This window comes from Rhamphochromis longiceps, linkage group LG14 (assembly GCF_057381845.1).
Source record: "Rhamphochromis longiceps isolate RC_006_pf linkage group LG14, R_longiceps_female_GT1.1, whole genome shotgun sequence".
Taxonomy (NCBI): domain Eukaryota; kingdom Metazoa; phylum Chordata; class Actinopteri; order Cichliformes; family Cichlidae; genus Rhamphochromis; species Rhamphochromis longiceps.
Genome location: NC_140570.1, coordinates 8,018,219 through 8,043,952, shown reverse-complemented (window position 1 = coordinate 8,043,952; position 25,734 = coordinate 8,018,219). Strand labels below are relative to the sequence as shown.

General features: G+C 38.6%; 1 protein-coding gene across 1 annotated transcript in view; it reads right to left on the bottom strand.

Moving 5' to 3' along the window:
- LOC146653510 (chloride channel protein 2-like) overlaps positions 1-25,734 on the bottom strand; it is a 175,654-nt gene that overhangs the window by 50,779 nt on the left and 99,141 nt on the right. The window contains exons 7-12 of the mRNA XM_085379842.1: positions 25,427-25,505; positions 24,742-24,867; positions 22,538-22,622; positions 17,749-17,850; positions 15,399-15,483; positions 13,709-13,864 (exon numbers count right to left, since the gene is read on the bottom strand). Coding sequence (XP_085235968.1) covers positions 13,709-13,864; positions 15,399-15,483; positions 17,749-17,850; positions 22,538-22,622; positions 24,742-24,867; positions 25,427-25,505 — 633 coding nt within the window. The remainder of the gene's footprint in view (positions 1-13,708; positions 13,865-15,398; positions 15,484-17,748; positions 17,851-22,537; positions 22,623-24,741; positions 24,868-25,426; positions 25,506-25,734) is intronic.

Genomic DNA, 25,734 nt, shown 5'->3' with positions numbered 1-25,734 from the left:
ACAAGAAACAAAGGCAGTGATGAGCAGCTAGACTGCAGCCTCCGTTTCTACCTGTTCATGTTTCTAAAGTAGACTCACTGGGGTAATTAACTTTGAAGTCTGTTTAGGCTCATTGTCATATAATATCCACTTTTACTGCTACACAGATGACACCCAGCTCTATTTATCTTCCAAACCCACAGCTACTCTCCCACCCACATCCATTTCTGACTGTTTAAGTGAAATCAAGGTTTGGTTTACTCATAACTTTCTCAAACTTTATGGTAATAAAACAGAATTTATTCTAATAGGCACCAAATCAAAACTGACTAAAGTTCTAACCAAAGTCTTTCATTATCCATTGATAACGCTGTTGTCACCCCTTCCCCTGAGGATAAGAGTCTTGGTATCATCTTCGACAGCACTCTTTCCTTCACAACATATATAAATAATATCACTCGGTCTTCTTATTTTCATCTTCGTAATATTAACCGCCTTCATCCTTCACTCTCTCCAAACAGTACTGCCATATTTGTACTGCTTTTGTCACATCTAGTTTAGACTACTGCAATTCTCTTCTCTATGGTCTACCTCATAAGCCTCCCCATAAACTGCAGTTAGTTCAAAATACAGCTGCTCATATTATATGAAAAATTTGATCTTCTGAACATATAACACCTGTTCTAACACAGCTTCATTGGCTTCCAGTTCACCTCCAAGTCAATTTCAAGATCTTGCTTCTTACTTAAGAGCACTTAAAAACCTTGCGCCTCCATATTTACCTGACCTTCTTCACATGTACTCACCCCTACGTACACTCCCCTTTTCTTCAGCTTCCCTTCTGTCTGTTCCAACTGCTCACCTGACTACAATGGGACTGACTACCAAAACTTTGGAATGCACTTCCACCAGATCTCCGCACTATTAACTCGGTTTTTAAATCACATCTTAAAACCTATGTATTCAGAATTGCATACCCTTCATCACTTTTCTGTCTTAGTCCATTTTTTATTTCGTTTAGCTTTTATACTGTCATACTTGTACATACATACTTTTTATTTTTGTTTACCTTTTTTTTTTTAAATTTTGTTGTAATAATGTAAGGTGACCTTGAGGGTCTTTAACCTCCTAGGACCTGGCGTCCACATATGTGGATTTCACATTTTGGGTTATTTAGACCAAAATACTCAATTTTGCTCTACATGGGCGTGATATCCACTTACGAGGACATTATACTGCTACTGTTCTATCAAAATTCTAAACGAATATCCTAATATGTGGATAAAAATAAGGTAAAAAAAAAAAAATCTGGTAATTCTTTGTTTTTACATTCATTGGGCCCCAATATGCCCAAATATCAAAGAGAAATTTAAAATGCATGTCGTGGAAGAGTTCGGGTCTTAGGAGGTTAAATGTGCCAATAAATAAAATATATTATAATTATTTTTGATTTGTGTTAATACATAAAAACTGAAAGATCCCGTCTGTGTCCTCATTAGGACAGAGATTTGTGCTGGTGTGTGGGACTCTAACCTCAAGGCTATATTGTTAACTGGTGAGAAGTTTGAGATGTATTTCTCTTTAGCTAGAAACACAAATTTTCTGTTCCTTTTTCCATTACTCTCACCAAATTAGAAACGGATCCTGTTTCAGTAATAAAAAGCTTTTAATATAAAGATGCAGCATGAAAGGGTCAGGCACCATAAAGCGACTTAATAGATATGTACTTAAATGAAAATAGGTCTAGACTGGCTCTCTGAGCTAAAAATTAGCCATCAGTTAGAAGTGTGAGTAGAAATAGAGATTATAAGAGACAATGTTTATGTTCAAAGTATCCTGAATAGAAATCTTTAGGACAACTCAGTTACGGCAAAGATAGTGGTTATTACACCAATTTAACAGCTGTAACAAAAAACATGGCAAACAACATTCAAATTTAGGGTCATTTTAGCCTGCTGATCAGAAAAAAAAGAATCAGTCTAAAATGGATCAATAGTGCAATTAGAGATTATTTTACATGATGTTACCTTTAAATAGGCCAGTACTATTAATTGGCACGTATTCTTCGGCACAGAGCGGGTAATGTATTGAGCACAGGCTTATATTTTCAGTGTTTGCATGCACAGAATGAGATACATGAATCAGTGTATTGTACAAGCCATTACACAAACCTCATCACTATAATAATCTCATGGTTTCAAATAGACTTTTTAATTACACTCATTGCTCCGTCGCTCTCTCTCCCTTTTCTGCTCCCTCTGCTCCAACTATAGTTAGCTGTAATTAAGGCTGGCTGCCATGGTGACGTAATGGATCTCCTTCTGTGACCCTAAACTGCCGCCGCTTTCGCACCCCGTACAAACACACATATGTGCGTAGGTGTTCACACACACTATAACACGGACTCAGCGAAGAGAATCAGGCTAAAACACAGTCACACACGGTTACAAAATACAAAATAGGCCTCATGGGAAAATGAAGACAGCAGTGTGAAATAATCTTTAGACTTGCCTTCCTCTCTCATTCTTTCTCTTCCACCTAGACAGTAAAACTAGAATAAGAGTTGGGAACTTTTAAAAGATCTGAGAACTCATAAGAAGAGGCTTAACTTTATTAGAGGCCATGAACTCCCAGGAAAGCAGTACACAAGAATGTGAGTGTGTCCTCGGGTATGTGTGGGTTATATCGTCAATACTGAGGCCACACTGATCTGAGAGGAGTCCACTGTTACCGGGTGGTTAAACTACAGGTAGACCTTCACACACCTTGTATTTTATGATGCTCAGAAACACTGTGCCCATTGTTGTGTTACTTTAAAAAAAAGCAATTCTTATCTCATCTTTGGCTCACAATAAAGGCCCATAAATTAACAAATAGAAACTCATCATAAATTGTGTACAATTTACTCTTAAATCATAATACTTGTGACTGATTTTTGGTACTAAAAAGTAGAGATGGCACGATACCACTTTATGTCCGATACCGATATCATAAATTTGGATATCTGCCGATACCGATATGAATCCGATATAGTGTGCTTTTTAATCAATAAAACGTTTTTTTAATATTTGTTGCTGCATTTTGTATAAGTTTATACTCAAGTTTAAATAAATAACAACACTAAAGCTATTCTGTTATACCTGTATATAAAACATACACTGCGCCCAAAATATTTCATAGTTCAGCAACACTGATCAATCTAATAAACTTAAACCTACTCCATCCTCCCTATTCTGGTATTTTAAAGAGTACTTAGCAGAAATATTAAGCAACCTAACTAATAGGGTTGCAAACTCCCAGCAAAAAAAAATAAATAGGGAACCACCCTCCACCTCATGGTGCTTAATCGATGTAATCAAATTTAATTTGATGCAGGGGAAAAATGCACAGAAATAAATTATTTTTCAAGAATAATTAAATAGATTCAACATCTTTCTTCAACAGAATTGCAGAATTCACAGATGGTACTTTCCCAAAGGAAAAAGTATTATAGCTTACTAGGGAATATTAGACTTAACAGTTACTATATACAGTAATGACTTCTATATATTTTACATCAGATTAAAACTTTGGGTGTAAGAGTCAGATAATTATTTATTAAAAGCTAGACATTTTAAATGAGAATAAGAAAGAAAAGTATGTCTTTGTGCCCCCTTTTCCCTGTTAATGCCCTATCGGGCCCCCTGGCTAAACTTTGCTAGATCCGCCCCTGCACAGTTACCAGCCATCAGCTACGTAGAAAAGGATCCTGGTTTAGAAAGTAATATTAAATAAATTCTAACAACAGCTTATCAAGCTTAAACGTGCTGCTGTTGTTCAGCTGCTGGTTTCCTCTTTCTGGTGAGAAGTGGGCCAAAAACAAAGAAGAGAGACGGACTCACGACAGAAAAGCCGATCAGCTGATCATTAAGCAGTTTCATGATTGAAGTAGCAGCAAGAAGAGGCAGTCGCTCCATATATCGGTTGTTAAGCTTAACGCGGGAATGCTTTACAAACATTCAGAGATGAACTTACACACTTGCTTTACTTCTCTCTGGGAAAACTTTCTCGGAGATGAAATGCTGGTGAGGCTACAAATACACACAGCCGCTCTATCACGTGATGCATACTGCTGCAACGTGCTACGGCTATGAGCCGAGTTACGCCGTGTAGCAAGTTTTGTGAGGTGCTTTTTTGATATTTAATGGATCGGATTACATTTTTTATTTCTCGCCGATATCCGATCCAGTAATTTGGGTCAGTATCGGACCGATACCGATACGTAATATCGGATCGGTCCATCTCTACTAAAAAGTAAGAGTCTGGAATTAGAAAATGTAAAGTTTGGTGGATATTTGGCATTTTAAAAAGTTCAGCAGAAAATCTTGTTTGTTTTTATTAAACAAACAACAATAAGAAAGTGAATGCAGACAATTGTTACAAAAATCAAATCTAAAATTTTAAACAATTTCTTGCTTTCTAAATTCCACTTCAAATTAGACTGATTAAGTGTCAGAAACAGTTCAATCTTGATGACTGATAACTAAAATTATTCAACCCAAGACGTTTTTTGTGATAACACCATAATTAAGGTTTCAGCACAAAACCAGTTGGGTTAATTTGTAATAAAGTAATCATGGTCATAGAGTATGACCATAAGCAATCCTTGACATTTAGAATTTATTTTGGTAACAAAACGAATATTTGTTATTTATGTCTATAATCAGTAAAGTTTATTTTGTTGACCCATCCATCCACCCCAGCCTCCACTCAATAAGCACTTTGTCATTCTGTTTTGAGGATGCTCCACCTTTCTTCTTACAATTATAACTAAACAACTCAAGTCAACCCCATGGGAGCCTTTCTGCGTGGAGTTTGCATTTCCCATTTCCCTGGGTTTCCTATGGGTACTCTATCTTCCAGCCTGAGTCCAAAGACACATGTGTTAAACTAACTAGTGGTTCCAAGTTGAACATGAATATGAGACAGATAAAATGTTTAGAATGAAGCACGAAGTTTTCAGTGAGCAGTAAGAAAGAAAAAAAGTGCTGTGTCAACATTTACATATATTAATCTGTGTCTGTGTTTTTTTTTTTCACCTTAATGTCAACATTAATTAATTTGGTGTGCTTTCTTATGTTCATCTTGTTAGACTTATTTTCTGAACCATAAAGGATAAAGATGTTCACATTTAAATTTAGCTATTTTACAATTAGGGCATTTTAGCACTTATGATTAAAAATGAATATTTTTGTGCATGTAATACTTTTTGGAGACACCCAGTCAAAAAAGATACAAATATTGTGAAAAATAAGATGTAATTTGCAAATAGACTTTCAGCAGTTCTGTTGAGAGTGTGTAGCTGACAGTGTAATCTAAACCAGCAGCCTGTTTACTCATAGTAACATGGTCAAAAACACTTGAGCACGGGTGACTGTGGCAGGATGCTGCAGGCACTTTATTCTCCAGCCTTATAGGACGGAAACCTCAATTATAGCAACTGAACTGATGTCTGCAGAGTAATAGCTGCCAATGGGCACTCCTTCAGGTGGCTTGGAGCTAGTTGTTGCACTTGGGGGCATAAACTAATAGACACGGACAGGATACTCCTGGCTGTAAATATGGCTCCATGGGAATTAATGCTACATTATCGTGTCCACATTTGTAATACCATATTGTATAAATATTTGCAAGCAAATAAAATATATTTTTATATAGAAATCATACTTTCAAGTTGCAACTATTTCCTAGTAGTACACCAATGCTGTACTAGAAATACAGATTGTAGGAAAAAATGAGTTTGTATTTTCTGCCTTCATAATTACATCAGCTTTCATGAGAACCCAGACACCACTGGGAGAAATAGCCCCAAACCATGACAGTGTCTCATTGGTTTTACAGATGACTGTAGACACTGTTGTACCTTTCTCCTCCTTCTTTTTAAAAATGGCACTGAGACCATTTCTGATGAGGTTTTCGTTAAAAAACAACAACAACAAAAAAACAAAAACAAAATACAGATGCATCTCTCAGGGCCTGTGTCAGCTCTTTGCTAGTTGTTGTTTACTAGTAGTTTGCACTTTCCTTAAATCTTTTTAAACTAATACTTACTATACATGACATTTCTCTGTAGTTTCCTTTGAATACCTTTGTCTATCGTCTGGTTAAGGTTGATTCTACACCATCACTACCACAACAAATGCTAATGGTGATGATATGCAATGCCATCTTCATCAATAAAAACTTCCTGATGCTCAGGTTCATTCATTATTATCAATTATACTGCATTTCTCATAAAAACAGGGGGGGCAGCAAGTTCCTCTAACTGTGACTCAGCTACATTCAACATCCTGCTGGACCTAAGACAGTTTGTACATAATTAATGGTATATAACTAATTAGAGAATTAATCAACATGGTCTGATAAGTCAAGTCTGACTGTGTGTGTGTGTGTGTGTGTGTGTGTGTGTGTGTGTGTGTGTGTGTGTGTGTGTGTGTGTGTGTGTGTGTGTGTGTGTATTTAGTTTAGCTATAACCCTACCCTGCTCTAACACTTACTGCCAGGTTCTGAGGTTTTTGAGCCAAAGTGTGCAGAGAATAAAGCAAATGGATAGTTTTCAATTTGACGTAGTACGACCATATAATTGAGAGCCGATTGTTTTAGAGGAGACACATTAGCATTTCCGAACATATCCCTCTACCCTTTATTTGCTCTATTACTATTTATGTCCTCTTATCTATTGCTCTATCCAATTCTTTGCTGAAGCAATGACTCGCTTCCCCCTGAAGGAGTCATTAATGTTTCATCTAATCTAATCTAACGTAATCTAGTAGATGTACATCTCGCAGAGGTAGTTCACGACCATGAAGATTTATGAGGATCTCTGACCTCAAACTGAAAGGGGACTTTGATAAGCAGTGGAAGGCAGCAAACTTAAGACCTGAAAATCAAGCTGGGACTGTTTGGGTTATTGGTTTAAACCGCTGCAAATTCAAGTGGAACAAGTGATCAAGGAAACCACTTGCATGAAATCTTTCCTTATTAAAATCCAATTAGAAAATTCTTAATGAACCTTGTGAATTTTGACAGTAGCTTTAATGAGTCTTAAAAGTTCTAAAGCTGCTTCGGGGCTATACTATTTTAGGAGAAAGCATCATTTGTTAATATACGCAACTGAGATTTAATCAGTGTATAATATTAGCTTTGTGCTTGCTCAACAAAAATCTGAACAGCTGCCTTTAAAAAAAAAAAAATCATGCGCCTTAGTTATCACGCCACTGATGTAATAGGCTTTATGTGAAAATGAATGATTAACCGAATCAGCAGTAAAGTGTAAAAAGTAGGCCAGAACGTCAAGTATAGACATCTACCCCCCAAAGGTTGTCTTTTCAGGACGTACTTATGTTTTGCCTTTCACTGTAACAGAGCCAATACTTTGACATTTGATGACAAACATAACTACAAGTATGACTTAAATGCAATGTGGTCAAATCACACTGATGCTGACACACTGCTGCTACAGAAGATGTTGAATAAAAATGCTCTGTCAAACCTTTTAAAGCAATTTTAGATTAATTAAATGTATTTTAGGCATTTTGAGTCTGTAAAACAGTGTTCATGGTGACAAACAGATTTTACATGATGCTGCATGCTTGGACCATGAAAAAAAAATTCTAAATGCACAAAAACTGGCCAAAGACAGAACTTTTCTTTTATTTCTTATATATGGGTTTGTGTGGCTCTTGCAAGAGCTCATTGTTGGCATGATGCCTACTTACTAAAGACACTGTTGAGGCCTTTTGGTGTTGCTGGCCAGTGCATTCATTCTTTCTTAACAATTTACCAGATTGATGATTTGGCTACTGCCAAAGTTTTTGCTCTCTCTCTCTCTGACTGGGTTATTTAGTTTTTTTTGTAGCCAAGTGACAGCCTCCCTCAACTGTGTTGACATTTCTTAGGGGGATGATATTTAAAATTACAGTGGCAATCTATAAATTGAACTACTGAAATCAACTTCAAATAGAAGTCAGTTAGATAGATGTCTGCTTCATCTTTGATGAAATATCAAATGAACGGTTCTCACCCGGTTGTGAAACTACCTGTCAGTAAACTGTCCAATAACTTTTGAGCCTCTGAAAATAAGAGATTTTGTATAAAAATGGCCAAAATTCCTAAAAGGTTCATGGAAATTTCAACTAAACCTATAAGTCAGCATTTCAATTACATATTGCATAAGGCTACTTCAAAATATATTGTATAGTGTATGTGTAATAAACAAATGCATGTATTTGTATATGACACATATGGTTATTTTGGTCATATTGCAGCAGACATACTAGATAGTCTCTTGTATATCTGTATTTCACTGATAAGTAAATAGTATACTAGTAATAGCTATTACCATCTGGAACCTCTACTGACAATGCTTTGCCAAAATTAAAATCTGATTTTTCTTTTTTTCCAGAAGGCTTTCATTAAAATTAAGCTCTCTCTGAAGCTAGAGAAGAGTAATAACATACTCTCTACCAGATCCCACATGAAAAAACCCTCTAAATTTTCCTTTCAGTCAAATAAGGGGCTCAAATAAAAGCCTTCCCATCTTGCACCTGCATATCTTGTTAGATGATCAAGTTGCTATTACAACTCATGCTGAGGAGCTGCATAAGAAGCTTTAAATAATTAGGTTTCTTGCTGCCAACACGATTAAGTCCCTGCATGCTGTCATAGCTCTCTTAGAATTAGATTTTTTTTTCCTTTTTACCAAATTATTTTTTAAACTAATACCATGCTAATCATCATCACTTTTAAAACTTGGATTTTCAAGAACCCTTGGATACCCCATTTATGAATTAAAGAACCTCAGTAGTTCTAGAATATTTTGCGCCAATGGCGCACTAAAGAGGAAGCTAAAATTAAAACATAATATATTGCTTTGCTATAAGCTTCATTAGCACTACCTTGTTGCACTTTCAATCTGTCATGGTGTCTCTGGTTCAGACTGTATGCCAGGTTTGTCCCACTTTTCTCAGAAGAGTTGTTGGGTTTCCAAGCACCACTTTGGCCTGTGTCCCCAGTAAGATTAGTCAGCTGCTCCACACATGTGATGCACTTGGGTAGAAGGCTGTTTACATCCTTGGCCTGAAATGAGTAGCTTCCACAATGCTTTTCTTCGTTTTTCTTCAGTTGGCGGGGTTTTTTCTGGTTTTTATTTGTTTGCCAGTTAGTTGTGGTTTGCTCCACACAAAAATGATCAGTTTTCCTTCCTCACAAGTTTTTTCCACTTTCCTTGCCATCAGTCACACTGGGAAATGAACTTTTCTAATGTGCCACATAAGAAACTGTTGTAGAGGGCCGCACCACTAAGCTTTTAAAGAACTGAGTTCAGCTTCTTGTTCAGTCCCAGTTTCTTATGTGCCCCCATGGGAGAACTCATTTCCCACCTTTGTTCTGGGTAACTTGAAACTGAAAGGTGTGTCTGTAACTTACATAGTAATTTGAAAAAGTTACACATTGCAGTTACATATTGTGATAATACCTTATACTCAATACAAAATCCACTGATCCGCCTTAAAGGTGGAACAGACTACATCAGGTCACACCTTCAGTTTTTTTGTCCTTGAGTAAATAATTGCTAGTTTTGTTCTCTTTTTGATCAGGTAATGACAGTAAAGTACAGCCAATCCAAGCTTTGGTCCCAGTTGGTTCCCCCTGATTAAATTAAGTTATATATCTATTCATAAGAGCACAAGACTCACAATTCTTGCACCTTGTGTTGAGACAGATTTTGATTGATGTTTCTTTGACTAAATGATGGAAAACAATGAAATCAGGAGAACAGGAGCAGGCAGACAGAGTGAAGGATAGTCAAGTCAAGGGTATCAGTTATGACGCACTATCCAGGACATTTATACTCTAATTTGTCAGTCATCTGGGAGCCCTCTGTACTTGCATGTGTGTGTCACATTCAGAGGACAGTCTGTCGCCCAGGGGCCTCATGGGACCCTCGGGGGCCCTTCTTCTATTCCCACTCCAATTACAGTCCCGCCAGCTCTCTGTCACTGATGCACACACACCAACAGATAACAAAGGACTCGCACAGGCTGGAGGACACATACCTATATTAATAAACTCATCTCTTCCTGAGAGCTGTTGATGTGCATAATTGCACACCACTAAAAATAGCATTTAACTACAAAGCATGCCAAATGAGTGTGCAAATGTATGTGTGTGTGTGTGTGTGTGTGTGTGTGTGTGTGTGTGTGTGTGTGTGTGTGTGTGTGTGTGTGTGTGTGTGTGTGTGTGTGTGTGTGTGAGAGAGAGAGAGAAACTTGAATGTTATCAGCACTGCACCTCACAACAACAGCAATTCAGCCTTTTCTTGAGGAACTTTCTTTAACTTCCTGTCTTGTCTTGTACTGATTTGCATGATTCAAATACACATACAGCAGCTTCACCGGCTGACCAGCTGCTGGAACTGCCTGACACTAAACATTTTATCTGCACCTTGGCTTTCAGAAGTTCAGCTGCTGAATTCGGTCTTCCTGAAGTTTCGACATGAAAAGACGCAACGAGACAAGATGGCTGCTAAGTTGAATAAAAGAACCATTCATTACAGAGCAGGAGAGGGAGAGGGAGCAATCTCTCCTTTGAAAGTCACCAGGCTGAATCCAGGAAAACCAAAGGCTGTAATTAGACAGAGCCATTACAGCCTCTCTTTGAATGTTGTGTGTGCGCGTGTTGTATTATGTTCTGGTGTGGATGTATGGACTGTAATTGTGTGTAAAAGGGAGACCAAGTGTGTGCATCCATACAGACAGATGTTAAACTGTCCAATGAGATTTTGCAGGGGTGTGATTTAGTTAGAAAAGTTTGGTGTGTGTATGTGTGCGTGCGTGTTATGCCTATCCTATATGTGACCTACAGGAAATGCTGCATATTTGGTAACCCTATACATGCCCAGCACACCTACACATGAGGTGGACGTCACGCTGAGAGCAATGATGCTGAAAGACTTTTGATAAAGGACAGCAGTAGGACAGAATCACACACACACACACACACACACACACACACACACACACACACACACACACACACACACACACGAATAAGAAAACAAGTTAGTGGCTTTATGCAAGAGACAAGGGAATCAAACTCACTCTATAAACTGATTCAAAGTTGGGATTTGACTGTGCTTTGTTCACCATGACCAGAAAAACAGCTGCGAGAGATATTCGCTATTATGCTGTTGAGAACCAATGATAGTGAGTCAGTTCCTGGCACTGCTGTTACATGGTGCGCATCATCAATCTCTTTGCTTACATAACTTTGACACCGGAGCTTAGGTAAGTGTTGGATTCCTGTTTCACCGAGTGTCTTTAACCAAATTTTGTAGGACAATGCGCTTGGCTGTAATTCTGCTTTCACAACTTTGCCATTTTATGAAGGGCAGTTTGTGTTTTCTTCAGCCTTTTAAAAAAGAAAAAAATATTCCTAATACCAAAAATAAACATTTCTGGGTAACTTTCACAATATCTCAGGTTAACTGAACAATAATTAATATTGTCAATGTTTAATCGACAATGCTGAAAAACTAAAACAGACTGGTGACTTGCCCAGGGGGTGCTCCACTTTTTGCCCTATGATAGCCAAGTTAGCCTCCAGACCTCCCAAGGCAAAAGAATGTAGCCAGTTATCAATATATAAATAAAAAAACATATATTAAAAATACATGATATTTTTATGTTTAGAGAAGTAAACAAACAATTTAAAGTTCATTATTCTAATATGTAACATGAGCTGGATTTAAGATTTTGTGGATAATGGTTATTATAATAATGTTCACACAGCTGTCAAACTGCAAAGTCTATAAATAGACAGCTTCTTATATTGCACTGATATTTTAGGATGTTTAATTGCATATCAGTTTCATTTACACAGAGAAGCAGGAGTTGTTAAATGACACTGAAATGGTCATCGATATAAAATTAGACTTCACTAATGTGAGGCTAATGTCCAGTGTTATTATCTAAAGTTTGTTAATGCTTTGTTAATTATCTACCTCCACCTGAGCCAGGTACCAGGTAAAGTCACATGACTCCTCACTACTTCCCTGATGTTCAGGGTGTTTTTTGTTTCTGTTGTTTAGGAAGGCAACTTTGTTTCTTTTTTAATATTGTGTGTTATGTGGTATTTTGACTCCCCAGTGGATTGCACAGCTGTGTAGCTTTGCTGTAAATAGACTCATGTCATGTACAGTAACAGCTATCCAGATTTAAAAAGCTACATTTAAAAAAAGTCCCCCCAAATCCCCCCTCGCAGGCACCCTCTCATATACTCCCCTACACATTACTCAACTCCACTCTACTTGGCACCCACTCCTACTTCTGTGTGAAGTCTGCTTGCTGTATGAAGCCCACAACACACTCAGTGTTTTTGTATTGGAAAAGGACATTTCATTTCAGCTGAGCAGTGCAGCCCAATAAGTAAAGGTTACATAAAAAGCCAGACAAGCGGCCCTGTGTTCTTAAACAGGCAGGATGGTGGAGCACAGAACGACCAAACTCATTTCTGTTTTTTTCTTGTTACTGAGCACTAGAAAAAAAACAGGAGAATGGGCGGTAAAGGAGATAAATGAATACATACTAACAGTTCAGCTTCTTGAGTCCATAGAGGCCAGGACTGCAGAGCCTTCATTCCACCACGCTCGGCCCTCACTCAAACTTAGGAGTTGAGCCAAGTCCAAGAACTGGTACTTTGTCTACATATGTCATCTCAGTAAAACCTTTTTTTTTTTTTTAAATATACATTTTTCTAGAGATGGATGTTGCATTTTTTCCACACCTCTCTGCTGCAACATGAGTCACTTAAAATTGAATCTATGGGACAATCCAGAACAGTGGATGTGCTAGAACAACGGCAAACCCAGACATCGGTTCCATCCTGACTCAAAGAGCTGGACCAGGGATCGTCAAAATGGTCTGAGCTGTAGGTTCAGTTAAATATCATTCTGTGTTTTCTACATGTATCAACAGAAGGGCACCAGTTGCAAGTGGAATAATTAACAAATCATGGAGGACGCCAATAAGGCCCATTTCCTGAACTCACCAGGAAAGTGTTTACTGAAGCTGAGGGTCAATTTCTTACATCTATAGCATGAGAAGTTCTATTTATAGCCACAGTTTAGCTTTACTTTTTGGAATCTCTCCATCTTTATGTCTTCTACATAAAGTCAGAAGACATAATGATGTGACTTTATTCTTGTAGCCGACTGCTGAATCCTCTTCAATCAGTCCTTTCGCTCACTGATACAGCATCAAAGTGACACAAAACTTTTAATGGCCTCCTGGGAAAACAACTATAACACACTGAGGGGGAAGACAGACAACATTTTTTTAATTTAACATGGTCCCCCTTTGCTCTTCACCAGTGAGAAGAAGAGATGTGATCTGTTCTATTTGGCCTATTAGCTCAGCTCTAGTGTTAAATAAAAAGGTGAACACTCCTTGGATTTATAATGCAGTACATCCTGTCATGCACCGTGTATGGGATTTACTCACTGTGTCAGCATACATGCTTCAATTCAGAGAGAAACTAAATAGTCCAGCAAAGGAAGGGAAGCAACCAGAAAGAGCCAACAGAGTCTAACAACTGTGATAAATTTAGTTTTCACATTAAAAAATTGCAAACAATGAAAACATTTTGCATTAAAAACTCCAGAGTCTTTTTTATAATTTTTTGCTCTTCCTACCTTCATTACGATGAAGAGGACCAGCGTGACAAAGACGTTGACTTGCGGGTGCCTCCAGGCTTGTGCATTTCCAATGTAGTCGAACTCCTCGGCGATGCCCTGTTTGGCCCAGGTTCGGTTGTCCAGTAGTGTCACCAAAGCCTCTTTCTGAGTCAGCTGCAAACCAATCAACATGCTTCATTCAGATTAAAATTCATTTAAAAACTTAAAAGGGGGAAAAAAAGAAAAACAGGCCAAGTTGGAGGATGGTCACAGACACTCACAGATACAATGCACATAAACAATCACTAGGTCAGTAAAAAACCCATGATTTCTCTGAGTTGCACTATCACTTTTTTTTTGTTCTTTGCATTTTGCATAAATCTAAATAAATTGAATAATTCATTATCTAAAAAAGACAGTGTGGAACAACAAAAGTGATAATGAAAGAAAACTTTGGTCACATGCGCCTAGAATTTTGTGCTAAAATCAAAATCATTACCCATTTCTCATCTTAATACCTCTTTTTAAGTGGTATTAAAAAGAAACAGCTGGAGGAAAGTTGTGCAATTAATGAGGTTACTTGGCAACATGTCAGGTAAAAAAAAAGGTCAGCAACATGACTGGGTATAAAAAGAGCATCTCAGACAGGCAGCGTTTCTCTGAAGTGAAGATGGGCAGAGGTTCAGCAGTCAGCAAAAGGATGCTGATGCATCCTTGGGTGAGATAGTGAAGTGTGAAGGTGCTTAGCTATAGATAATAGCACCTTATGAATATGTGGGTCTCTGGGTGAATAAGACTTGTACTTAAAAGTGAAAAAGTCCATTTATAGTTTCATAAAGTATTGATCAGTGGTACATAAAATCAAAAGATTTAGAGAATCTGGAGAACTCTCCATTTTGCAAAGTATTCCAACTTTTTCAGTATTGCAGGCATTGAGTATAAGAGCACAAAGTGAGCTGCAGCTTTTTAAAACTGACGGTGCACACTGGTGGGGATAACGCTGCCCACATCCACAAAGCTCACCAATGAAGAGGTTGTGAGTAAGACTAAGATACACAATTTTGAGTGTGCACTCCAAAGAGGAGTGGGCCAGTGTGGGCAGATTTAGAGCCATACAGGCCTGACTCACGGTCTCATTAGCGGCCAAGACCAAGCGACAGCGCATGTGTGTGTACTGTCGGTGTGTGTGCAACATCCTCTGATGCAGAGGCTATTCCCTTTCTAATACTGATAATTAAGACAGATGAAGTGAGTGATATTGGAGAGAAGCCACAAGCACACACTTGCGAGTCATCGCAGGAGCAAAAAGACAGTATGCTCATCCAATCCTCCAGGGTACACAGGTGACACACAAACACATCTGAATCTGCGCTGCACACATTAAAAAACAACTACACCCTGACATGAATGGTAATAAAGTTGTTATTTATTGATCTAAGTTGGCTCACAAACACAGTGAGACATGAAAATCATGGTTAGATGGATACATCTGAATGCACTCAGGGCCTGCACAGTGACACTTACTGCACATAAATTACGACACAAAAAAATGCAGTGGACACATAACATAAATTTTAAATATAATACAATATCATACCATAATGGTCCATAATGCCCCAGGCTTTCTTTTACATCCACTGTAATAGTTGCAGGGTGTTGAGTATATGTAATAAAAATAATATATGTTGAATGAAATTGGGGAACGTACTTTTCCAGCCATAAACTGTCCAAAGCCAGGAGGAAATGTGAGGGTAGAAAGGACTAAAGTGACCAGTGCTGGATACAGCAGACGTCTAAAAGTGGAAGAAAGACAAGGAGAGAAACAGTAAAAGAGATTTAAAAAGCAGGCACAATCGATGTGTGACACTTAAATAGGCTTGGTGATAAAGCTGTGCTTTCTTTGATTACATAAAGTCTGCACATTTGTGAGTACATGACGACGTTCCTGTTAGCACCGCTTCAGACAACTCAATTAACGCTATTTATCCCAATATTTGTACAAATGTCCAACAATGTTTAACCTTTCGTTTTACAGGATCCTGTCGGGGGAGCAGATTTTATTGCGGCTACTGAGCAGGTCTGTGCTCAGCTTTCAGTGTCATGTGAAAGAGAAAATCTTCTAGGTCTTTTGTAGGATTTTGTTACCCCTTTTAATCCAATCGTGTATCATCTTCGATACATGAGTTTTTGAGACTTTTATATAGTGAGATTTTTTTAACCTGATTTTTGTTTCTAAGAAAAATAGGAGCCACATATGAGGACATTCGTTTAATATTTTGTTAGAACAGTAGCAGTATAATGTCCTTGTAAGTGGATATCAGGCCCTTGTAGTGGAAAATTGAGTATTTTGGTCTAAATAACCCAAAATGTGATGTCCACAAATGTGGACACCAGGTCCTAGGAGGTTAATGGCACAATTTATTAAAATTTAAAATTGTAAAAATTTGGTTCAAATTAAAACGAATATGTGCAAATTAATATTTAATTTCTTTTAAAAAGATTTAAGGTTCAATAAATGCTCCATTTTCTAAAAAAATGAATTTTCTGGCAATGATTTCATGGTTGAGATATTACAGGGTTAAAAAAGAAAAAATCAAGTTACAAATCAAATAAGCTGCTCTCATTTGTCCATAACAAATTTCCCACGTGTGGGACTAATAAAGGTTATCTTATAATGTTCCTTGACACTGATCAAGAACAGGTCACGTACATCATAATGCTCCCAAATAAAAAAAAAAAAAAAAATAAAAAAAAAAAGAGCATTTCTGCTATTTTGTCTGACATCTGATGCTACATAAACTTATTTTAATATTACAAACCCTAAAAATTCCTGATCTGAATTTGGCTTTTACAAGTAAAAGGACTGATTCTTATATAGCGCTTTCGACTCTCCAGGAGTACTCAAAGTGCTCTGTACAAGATGCCACATTCACCGTCTTCTACGCTGTTAAGTGCTTTCTAGCTACCATTCACACTCCGCTGGATGCAATGTTACACGATGTGCTTATTTTATTTTTTTTATTTTATTAATTCAGTAGTGGACAGGTACTATTAACAAAAAATCTAATTATAATCAGTACCTAATACCCATTTATAAACTTCTGACTGTTTTTTTTTAGGGTGAGATAATCACATAGCAGCAATTCAACACATTTCAGTATGTAGGCATGCTCAAGACGACCCGCTGAAGTTTAAACTGAGCACCAGAATGGGGAAGAAAGGTGATTTAAGTGACTTTGAATGGCATGGATGTTGGTGCCAAATGACCTGAGCAACTCATTTAAAGTAGTGAGATTTGCCCACTAAATGATCTCTAGAGTTTATATTATCCACCAAGCAGCAGTTCTCTCTGTGAATCTGGTTTGTTGATGAACTCTGAGTTCATAGGAAGTCACCTGTCAACTGTTTACAACCAAGGTTTGCAGAGAAACAAGGATGTACAACATGCTGGATTTTAAAGCAGATGGCCTAGCGCGAGCAGAAGACCACACCAGGTAGCATTCTGGTCAGCTAAGAACAGGAAACCGAGGCTACAGTTCACACAGGCTCTCCAAAATTGAACTACAGAAGAATGGAAAAACACTGCCTGGTATGATGACTCTCGATTTCTGCTAAGCAGCTTTAGTAAGTTTGTGGTGGAACGGGAGATTGTTATTGTCGTTTTGAGCACATTCATTTATTCTCATTCCCAGAGGGTCATGAAATTGCAACTTTCATTAAAGTTGCAATTTCAAATAAACCACCCACACATTACTACAAAGCAATTACAGTATTAACCAATTATCAAACACTATTTCTGCATTACTTTGGCCAATTCTAAAAACTATTAACTAAAATTTAATCAACTTACATTTTCCCCATTTTCAAATGATGGTTATTGTACAATGTTATCCTGACAGTTGACACAAGTTTAAAGTAACAATGCACCATGCTTTCTGCTTTACATAGAAAAAAAAAACGATCAGATGTTACTATATCACTTGAGAAAATGCAGTGAATATTCTTTCTGGTATGTACTTTGTATGCACCCATTGCTTTATTAAGGTGATTATACTTACTTTTTCATTAGAAATTTGTTGATGACCTTCTGTTTCCTCATGAACTGGACAATGAGTCGGTTCATGTAGACAAACAAAGCCCCACCGAAACCACTGGCAATACTGCAGACAGAGAAAACGAGTAGGACTATTTTTTTCCCTTTCCCCACCCGGTATAATGCATCAAATCAAAACAGAATGGAATAAATTTGTTTAAGTGTAAACAAAGTAAAACATCAACGCATCGAGTGCAACATTTTTCTCACTTGATCCACCTCCATAGGGTGTCCCCAGTGCATTTGGCAACAATAAAAACAATGAAAATGTAATGAGTTTCTAATCGACTGGAGATGGTTGCTGGTAATAAGTGCAAATGTAATTCTGTAAAGTTGTGGGGAACAGGAAAACAAAGAAATATGGGAATGGAGGAAAAAAGAGAAAGTACACAAAACATGTGGGAGGCATATACTGTAGACGGAGAGAAATAAAGACGAGCATGGAAAAAAATGAACAGGGAGTCAGAGGCATGAGACAGTAGGAATAAAAGAGCGAGAACACTGTCAGATGGGGATTTGTGGGGGAGTCTCAGACAAAGCGGAAAAAGAGGTTTATATAAGCGCGCATTTAGAAGCTTGGTGGGAGTCCTCTTTATGGGAGTGAGAGCCAAAGAAAGCAGAGAAAAGGTGGCGAGAAAGAATAGACGCAGACAGCTACGCAGACAACCTAATGCTTATAAATTTATCCTCTTGCATTATTAATTCCATCAAATACCTTTGAATAAGTAATGAACAGGATGATGAGGGAGTCTTTGCCTCTTTGGCACAGCTGAGGAAAACGCAGCACATCTACCTTTTCATGCGCTTTGTATGGTACACGTAAAAAAACAAAAAAAAAACCCAAAAAAAACCAAACTGTGTCCTCTGTGTGTGTGTTTGGGTGGGGGTTAAGTGTTGGAATCTGGGCTTGTGCTCATGATTAAAACAAGGGTGAGTGTACCGTTTGAGGACAAGAAGGTGTTAAAGCTATGATCAGGCGATGGTGTACAGACGTATGTATGACTCAATAAATTAACGTAGCATTAAGTGAATTAAAAATAATAATAAAAAAAAAATACAGGGCCTTCATTTATGAAAGGTTTTTCTGTATTTATATACATTTGCAGAGATTCATTCAGACCCATTCATTCAATGCATTTTCATTCTACATTCCTTCCATATTCAATTCTTTTACTTAATTTTTCAGTTATTATTGTAGACAACTTTACTTCATCATGCAAATGAGTCAGCTGTCACACAGGGGAAACGCTGCGCTCATTGGTTGACTGATCCTTACAAGTAAAATAAGTTAAGATACAATATACAGGGTGGGCCATTTATATGGATACACCGTAATAACATGGGAATGGTTGGTGATATTAAAGTCCTGTTTGTGGCACATTAGTATATGTGAGGGGGCAAACTCCTCAAGATGGGTGGTGACCATGGTGGCCATTTAGAAGTCGGCCATCTTGGATGCAACTTTTGTTTTTTCAATAGGAAGAGGGCCATGTGACACATCAAACTTATTGGTAACGTCACAAGAAAAACAATGGTGTGCTTGGTTTCAACGTAAGTTTATTCTTTCATGAGTTATTTACAAGTTTCTCTTTGTTCACAGCCATTGACTTGTCGAAGAGGTTAACACGTGAGGAGCGGATCGAAATTGTGTTGATATCTGGTGAACGCAGTAACCGGGTCATTGCAGCAGATTTCAATGCAAGACACCCTACAAGACCACCCATCTCCCATGCTACAGTTAGCAAACTGCTTGCTAAGTTTCGTGAAACTGGTTCAGTGTTGGATTTGCCAAAATGTGGACGCAAGAAAACTGTCACTAATGAAGAAACATCAGTGGCTGTCCTAGCTTCATTCAGCAAGAGCCCACAGCGTAGCACTCGCCGCATGTCACTGCAGAGTGGCATTAGTCGAACATCCCTTCGGCAGATATTAGCTACTCACAAATGGCACCCTTACAAACTCCAGCTACTGCAGCATCTCAACGAGGATGACCCAGATCGGCGCACAGAATTTGCAGAATGGGTAAAACAAAAATTGGAACAGGACCCTCAGTTCACGCAGAAGAGTTTGTTCAGTGATGAGGCAAACTTTTATGTGAATGGTGAAGTTAACAAACAAAACCACCAGTATTGGTCTGACACTAACCCACATTGGATGGATCGCTCCAAGACTGTTGGAACAACAAAAGTGATGGTTTGGTGTGGTACATGGGGGTTAAGGGGGTAAAGCTGGCACGTTCCCTGAGTTTTTCCAGCAAGATGGTGCACCACCACATTATGGGTGCCAGGTCCGAGCATTCCTAGATGAACAGTTTCCTGAAAAGTGGATTGGTCATCGTGGGCCAGTTGAATGGCCCCCAAGCTCTCCCGATCTGACCCCCTTAGACTTTTATCTTTGGGGTCATCTGAAGGAAATTGTCTATGGTGTGAAGATACGAGATGTGCAGCACCTGAAACTACGGATACTGGATGCCTGTGCTGGCATTTCTCCTGCGGTGTTGCTATCAGTGTGTGAAGAGTGGGAGAAGAGGGTTGCATTGAAAATCCAACACAATGGGCAGCACATTGAACACATTTTATAAGTGGTCAGAAACTTGTAAATAACTCATGAAAGAAGAAAGTTACGTTGAAACCAAGCACACCATTGTGTTTCTTGTGACATTACCAATAAGTTTGATGTGTCACATGGCCCTCTTCCTATTGAAAAAGTTGTATCCAAGATGGCCGACTTTTAAATGGCCACCATGGTCACCACCCATCTTGAGGAGTTTGCCCCCTCACATATACTAATGTGCCACAAACAGGACTTTAATATCACCAACCATTCCCATGTTATTACGGTGTATCCATATAAATGGCCCACCCTGTACTTTAAAATGAAGGCCCACATTCAAGTAATGTTAGAGAAGGTGAAAATAATGGAGCCTGTCAGTATTACTTAGTTTCATAATAATGGTTAATGATTTCTACTGATATGCATCTCTGATTTTCTTTTAATTTTTTTCTGTTAATTTCAACTGTATTTTTATTTATTGAGTTATTCACTTCTCCTAATTTTGGATTTTTTAGTCTGCAACACCAGAAAAGAAATTGCAACAATTTGCTTTATAAATAATTTGCCTAATTGGCTGTTTGTCAACAAATCCATTAATTGTTTCCGTGGTTAGGCTTTTGTGCCGATTACAAGAAAATTTCTGAAATGTAAATAACATATCACTCATTTTTTAAAATATGATCTCACATTTTCATTGTACATTTTTGGGAAAATGAATCCATTTTTCGACAATTTTTTTATTTTCTGATTTTCTGTTGCTCATTGGAGGAAGTTGTCAGCAGAATAGTTTATAATAAAAGTAATCACCCTCCTGTCGGCCTACAAAAAGTCCAGGTACACACATTATGGACACATATACATGTGCAGCCTTCACATGTTGAGGTGACCCTCTCCCTCCTAAAACAGTAAACTGTAAACAGTAAGTAGAGTAGTGTGTGACTCTTCAAAGACATGCCCTTGGCAGCATGTAGCACACACCAAACTCTTCCTGGCCTAGTTGACTGAGACACTGACCGACTTTCCCTGCTTGACAGCTACTGGCAGGGGAAGATGGAAACTACAACGATGCACCGACACACACACACACACACACACACACACACACACACACACACACATCTGCCAGTGTGCACATACAGACTCACACAGTGTAAAACTAGAACTAAGCACTCTGCTGCCTTCTCTGGAGACAGTGTACTGTATGTGCAAGCCACTGATGCAGTGGTGGGTGTTAAAGCCTCCGGACAAAAAAAAAAAAAAACCCAACTAAATATGAAAGAAAAAAAACCCCCCAAAGGATGAAGAACAAGATGACGACCCCCGCCCCCCCCCAAAAAAAAGAAAGAAAGAGAGGGATTGTCTTCTCAAGATAAGTTACACAAGTTACACACAGGAACACGCTTTCATCTGAAAAAGAAGGACAGAGTATGGAGCAAGAGCACCCCCTCCAAACTCTCAACCAGCTTCCTTCTAGGAGCCCGTGGTCTCTTTCACAGGCACAGAAGAGCCCTCAGGCTAGGACAGGATAAAATAAGACGTCCCTCAGTGCGCTGGCAACTGTTGCAAGCTGAATAATCCATGTTAGGTGACTCACGCAGTCCACCCAGAGGTAACACCTTCACAAGCTACAGTAAGTGGATCTCCTGAATAATGTCTGAATTTATGAGGCAATCATAATAAATGGGAATACCTGTCAGCGCAACCAGGTGGACAAAACTGACTCAGAGTGGATGAATTTATTTGAATTTTTTTGTGAAACAAGCTAGTTTCCATTTTCTTACTAATATTGGTTGACAATCAGCTTTTTATTCATTTAGGCTTGGTCTTATTTACAGTACGGACCTGCTGGGTAATGTCTAATTGATGAGTTTTTTTTTTTAAACTCTCTGTCTCTCTTCCACAGCATGTCTTTATCCTGTCTTCTTTCTCTCACCCAACCGGTCACATCAGATGGCCCTGCTCCTCCCTGAGCCTGGTTCTGCCGGAGGTTTCTTCTGTTAAAAGGGAGTTTTTTCTTCCCACTGTCGCCAAAGTGCTTGCTCATAGGGGGTCATATGATTGTTGGGTTTTTCTCTGTATCTATTATTGTACAATCTACTGTGCAATATAAAGCGCCTTTAGGCAACTGCTGTTGTGATTTGGTGCTATATAAATAAAATTGAATTGAATTGAAACCAACTTCAGCATCTTAACCAACTTACCCAATGACAGCGAAGGCAGGAAGCTCCTGGAGGTCAAAGGGAAAGTCTAATCGGAAGCGGGTTTTAAACAGAGCTGTGATGGTCTCTGGAGAAAGAGAGAGAGGACAAGCCACTGTATCACTGAACAGACCTCAAAGTCATTAAGCGAGGTTAAAAACAGGTCTTCTAAACACATATAGGGCAATAAATAAAATATATTAAAGCTACTGATGCACCACTGACTGATCTGACTGATGGAAGGAGTAAAAAGGAAAACTTCAGCTTACTGTGGAGGTGATGACCAAAAAATGGTAAATGGCCTGTATTTGTATAGCGCCTTACTAGTCCTAAAGGACCCCAAAGCGCTTTACACATCCAGTCACACCCATTCACATACTGGTGATGGCAAGCTACATTGTAGCCACAGCCACCCTGGGGTGCACTGACAGAGGCGAGGCTGCCAGACACTGGCGCCACCGGGCCCTCTGACCACCACCAATAGGCAACGGGTGGTGTCTTGCCCAAGGACACAACGACCGAGACTGTCCAAGCCAGGGCTCGAACCGGCAACCTTTCGATTACAAGGCCAAATCCCAACTCTTGAACCACGATCGCCCCAAAACTCCAAACCTCACAAAACCTGACCACATTAAACAACTGGTGGGAGAAAAGGCTGTGAAAAACTAAACCACTAACAGGATCCTGGAAATCCCAAAGAAGTTTGGACGCCTGCCACTGAGAACTTCTCAGTTTACTGTTTTGGTAGGATGAAAATTCTATTTTTAGCACCTCCAGTGTTGCAGCAAGTCTTTGTCCTTTACTCAGAATATTATTTAGACTTGCACACATGTAACTAGTAAAATAATGACAGAGCTTCATTTATACACAGATTAAAAACCCCATTGCCCCCAGGCTCAAGAGGTATGTAACACTCCAAGAGCCAAACCTGCAAATATCAACATCCACAGAAACCTTAGTATCTCAGCTAAATCCTCATATAAACCATTTCTACAACCACCAAACGCAGCGAAAACAAGCAATGATTAAAAGAACAGTTACTTAAATGCGCAAAAGTCCGCTAAACACACACAACCGAGCCAAGAAATCTCCAGACTTCAGGTAGCCATGAAAACAATGGCTAGTTTGCTTGCAGGGCTCTCTCACGCATTCCAAAACACCAAGTTTCACCATGCTCCAACCAAAATTCACTAGACAAGCTGCAAAAGAAGACCACAAAAATGTCACTGTGATTCTATTGGCTCAACCGATTAAAAAGAGGTGTCAATCATGCAAATTGGCCAATAGAGGCCTAGGCTACAGCCCCTCAGAGTTTAAATCGCAAGAGGCCATTTAAACTCACCAGGGTGCAAGACAGAAAGGGCTCGCTGACTGGGAATGTGTGGTTAATTCTTCAAAAATATTCAAAAGACAAGCATTTCTAAGCATGGTAATGAAGTTAAATCATTTCTGCTGTTTAAAAAAACAGCAGAAATTCTACTCGTATATGGTGTCCAAGGTGCGCCAAAACTGGACATCCTTTATAACACCTGGACATTTATTTATTAAAAGTCCTGCAATTTTTCACAGTTTCACTTTGGAAGCATAAATCTTTGTTTATAAATTGATTTCTGCTTTTCTGGATTACAGTGTCAATTAAAGCATATTTTAAAAAGGGTTATATGCTAGAAATTATTTGCTATTATATTGTATGTTATATGCTAAAAAATTATATCACAAAAGACTGCATGAAATTGAAAAATTTGGACCATTCAATCCCAAATTCATAGCAGACTGACTCCATCTTATTGCTGCTTTTTCACTGTCTTAATTCACAAAAGTTGCTGTGAAGACATGACGTGATGGCTCAGCGCTTGCAGACCTGGTCCCCGTCTCCAAACCACTAAAACATTGGACCTTAAAGTGGACTCACTCTGATCATTTCCAGCCTTATATTTGAATTCTAACTGCATGACTCACAGCTCGTTCCTTATCGATCTTAAACTGAGCCTTGGTGAAGCCCCTCAGTTTATCCACTGTTTGAACCAACTTTAAGGCCACTCTTGCTTTGATACGACTTTTATCTGATTTTTTTGCCCCTCAAAAACAAAAGACACTGAACATGCCACTAGCTACTACAAAAATGGATTTGATTGTGCTGGACTAAGTGTTCCTAATAAAGTGCTTATACTGTCTTATACTAAGTACAATGAACACATCAGTCTTACCTTCATCTCTGTTCCAAACAGCTAATACCCTGAAGATGAAGGCACTGAAAGTGGCAGCAAAGAAGCCCCTCCAATAGTTCCTCACAGCAAAGAATGTGGAAGTTACTTCAATACTGAACAGCACACCTTAAACACACAAACACCACAAGGCATGAGCACTGACATTTAAAAAATGCACAAACAAGTGAAATGGACTTCTCTTGACATGCAGTTCTTCATGTAACACTCAAGTAACAACAACATTTCCTTGCATTACACACAGATGAATTTGTTCGCCAGCGTCTGTATTCAGACATGATCTCCATTTTTGGAAATGTCATTTACCTCAGTTAGCTCAGGCTTAGCAAGATGAATTCATGGTGGGGTGGAAGCACAGGCTGAAGAAAAACCAGCTAGAAGCTAAATAAATTATGTCACTGATACAAAGGCGTGTAGTGTGCTCCAAGGCTGTACCAGGGCTCTAAATTTAACATGAGATGATATGAGGGTGTACAGAAAGAGAATACCTCCGCAAAAGAACATCTCCCATGAAACAGCACTGATTGCTCCATCCATTTCAGCAACATGCAGCCCATTATATGTTAAGTGGGTTACACATTGTAAAAGTTATACAGTGCTTACACATTTAGCTCATTACAGAGTGCCACAGGCTTCAGGTACTACATCACGTTTGCTTTAGACTCACCTCCTATGGGGGCAGCGAAACAGCAACCAACTCCCACAGCACAGGCTGCTGCCAGCATCTCTATGTTCCTCGACTCATTCTGAAACCACACAGTGGTTAGATTTCAGTCACCAGCAGTCATTCAACAGCAACCACAACAACAACAACAAAAGCGAAAAGGAAAGAAGTGAGTCAATTCATTACATTTTTTCTATGACACACTTTTAATAAGACACCTAAGCAAAAAAAAAAGCATCCACATTTTTGTCATGTCACAGCATTATTCCAAAATGGTTTCACCTACACCCTCCATATACATGCTCCATAAT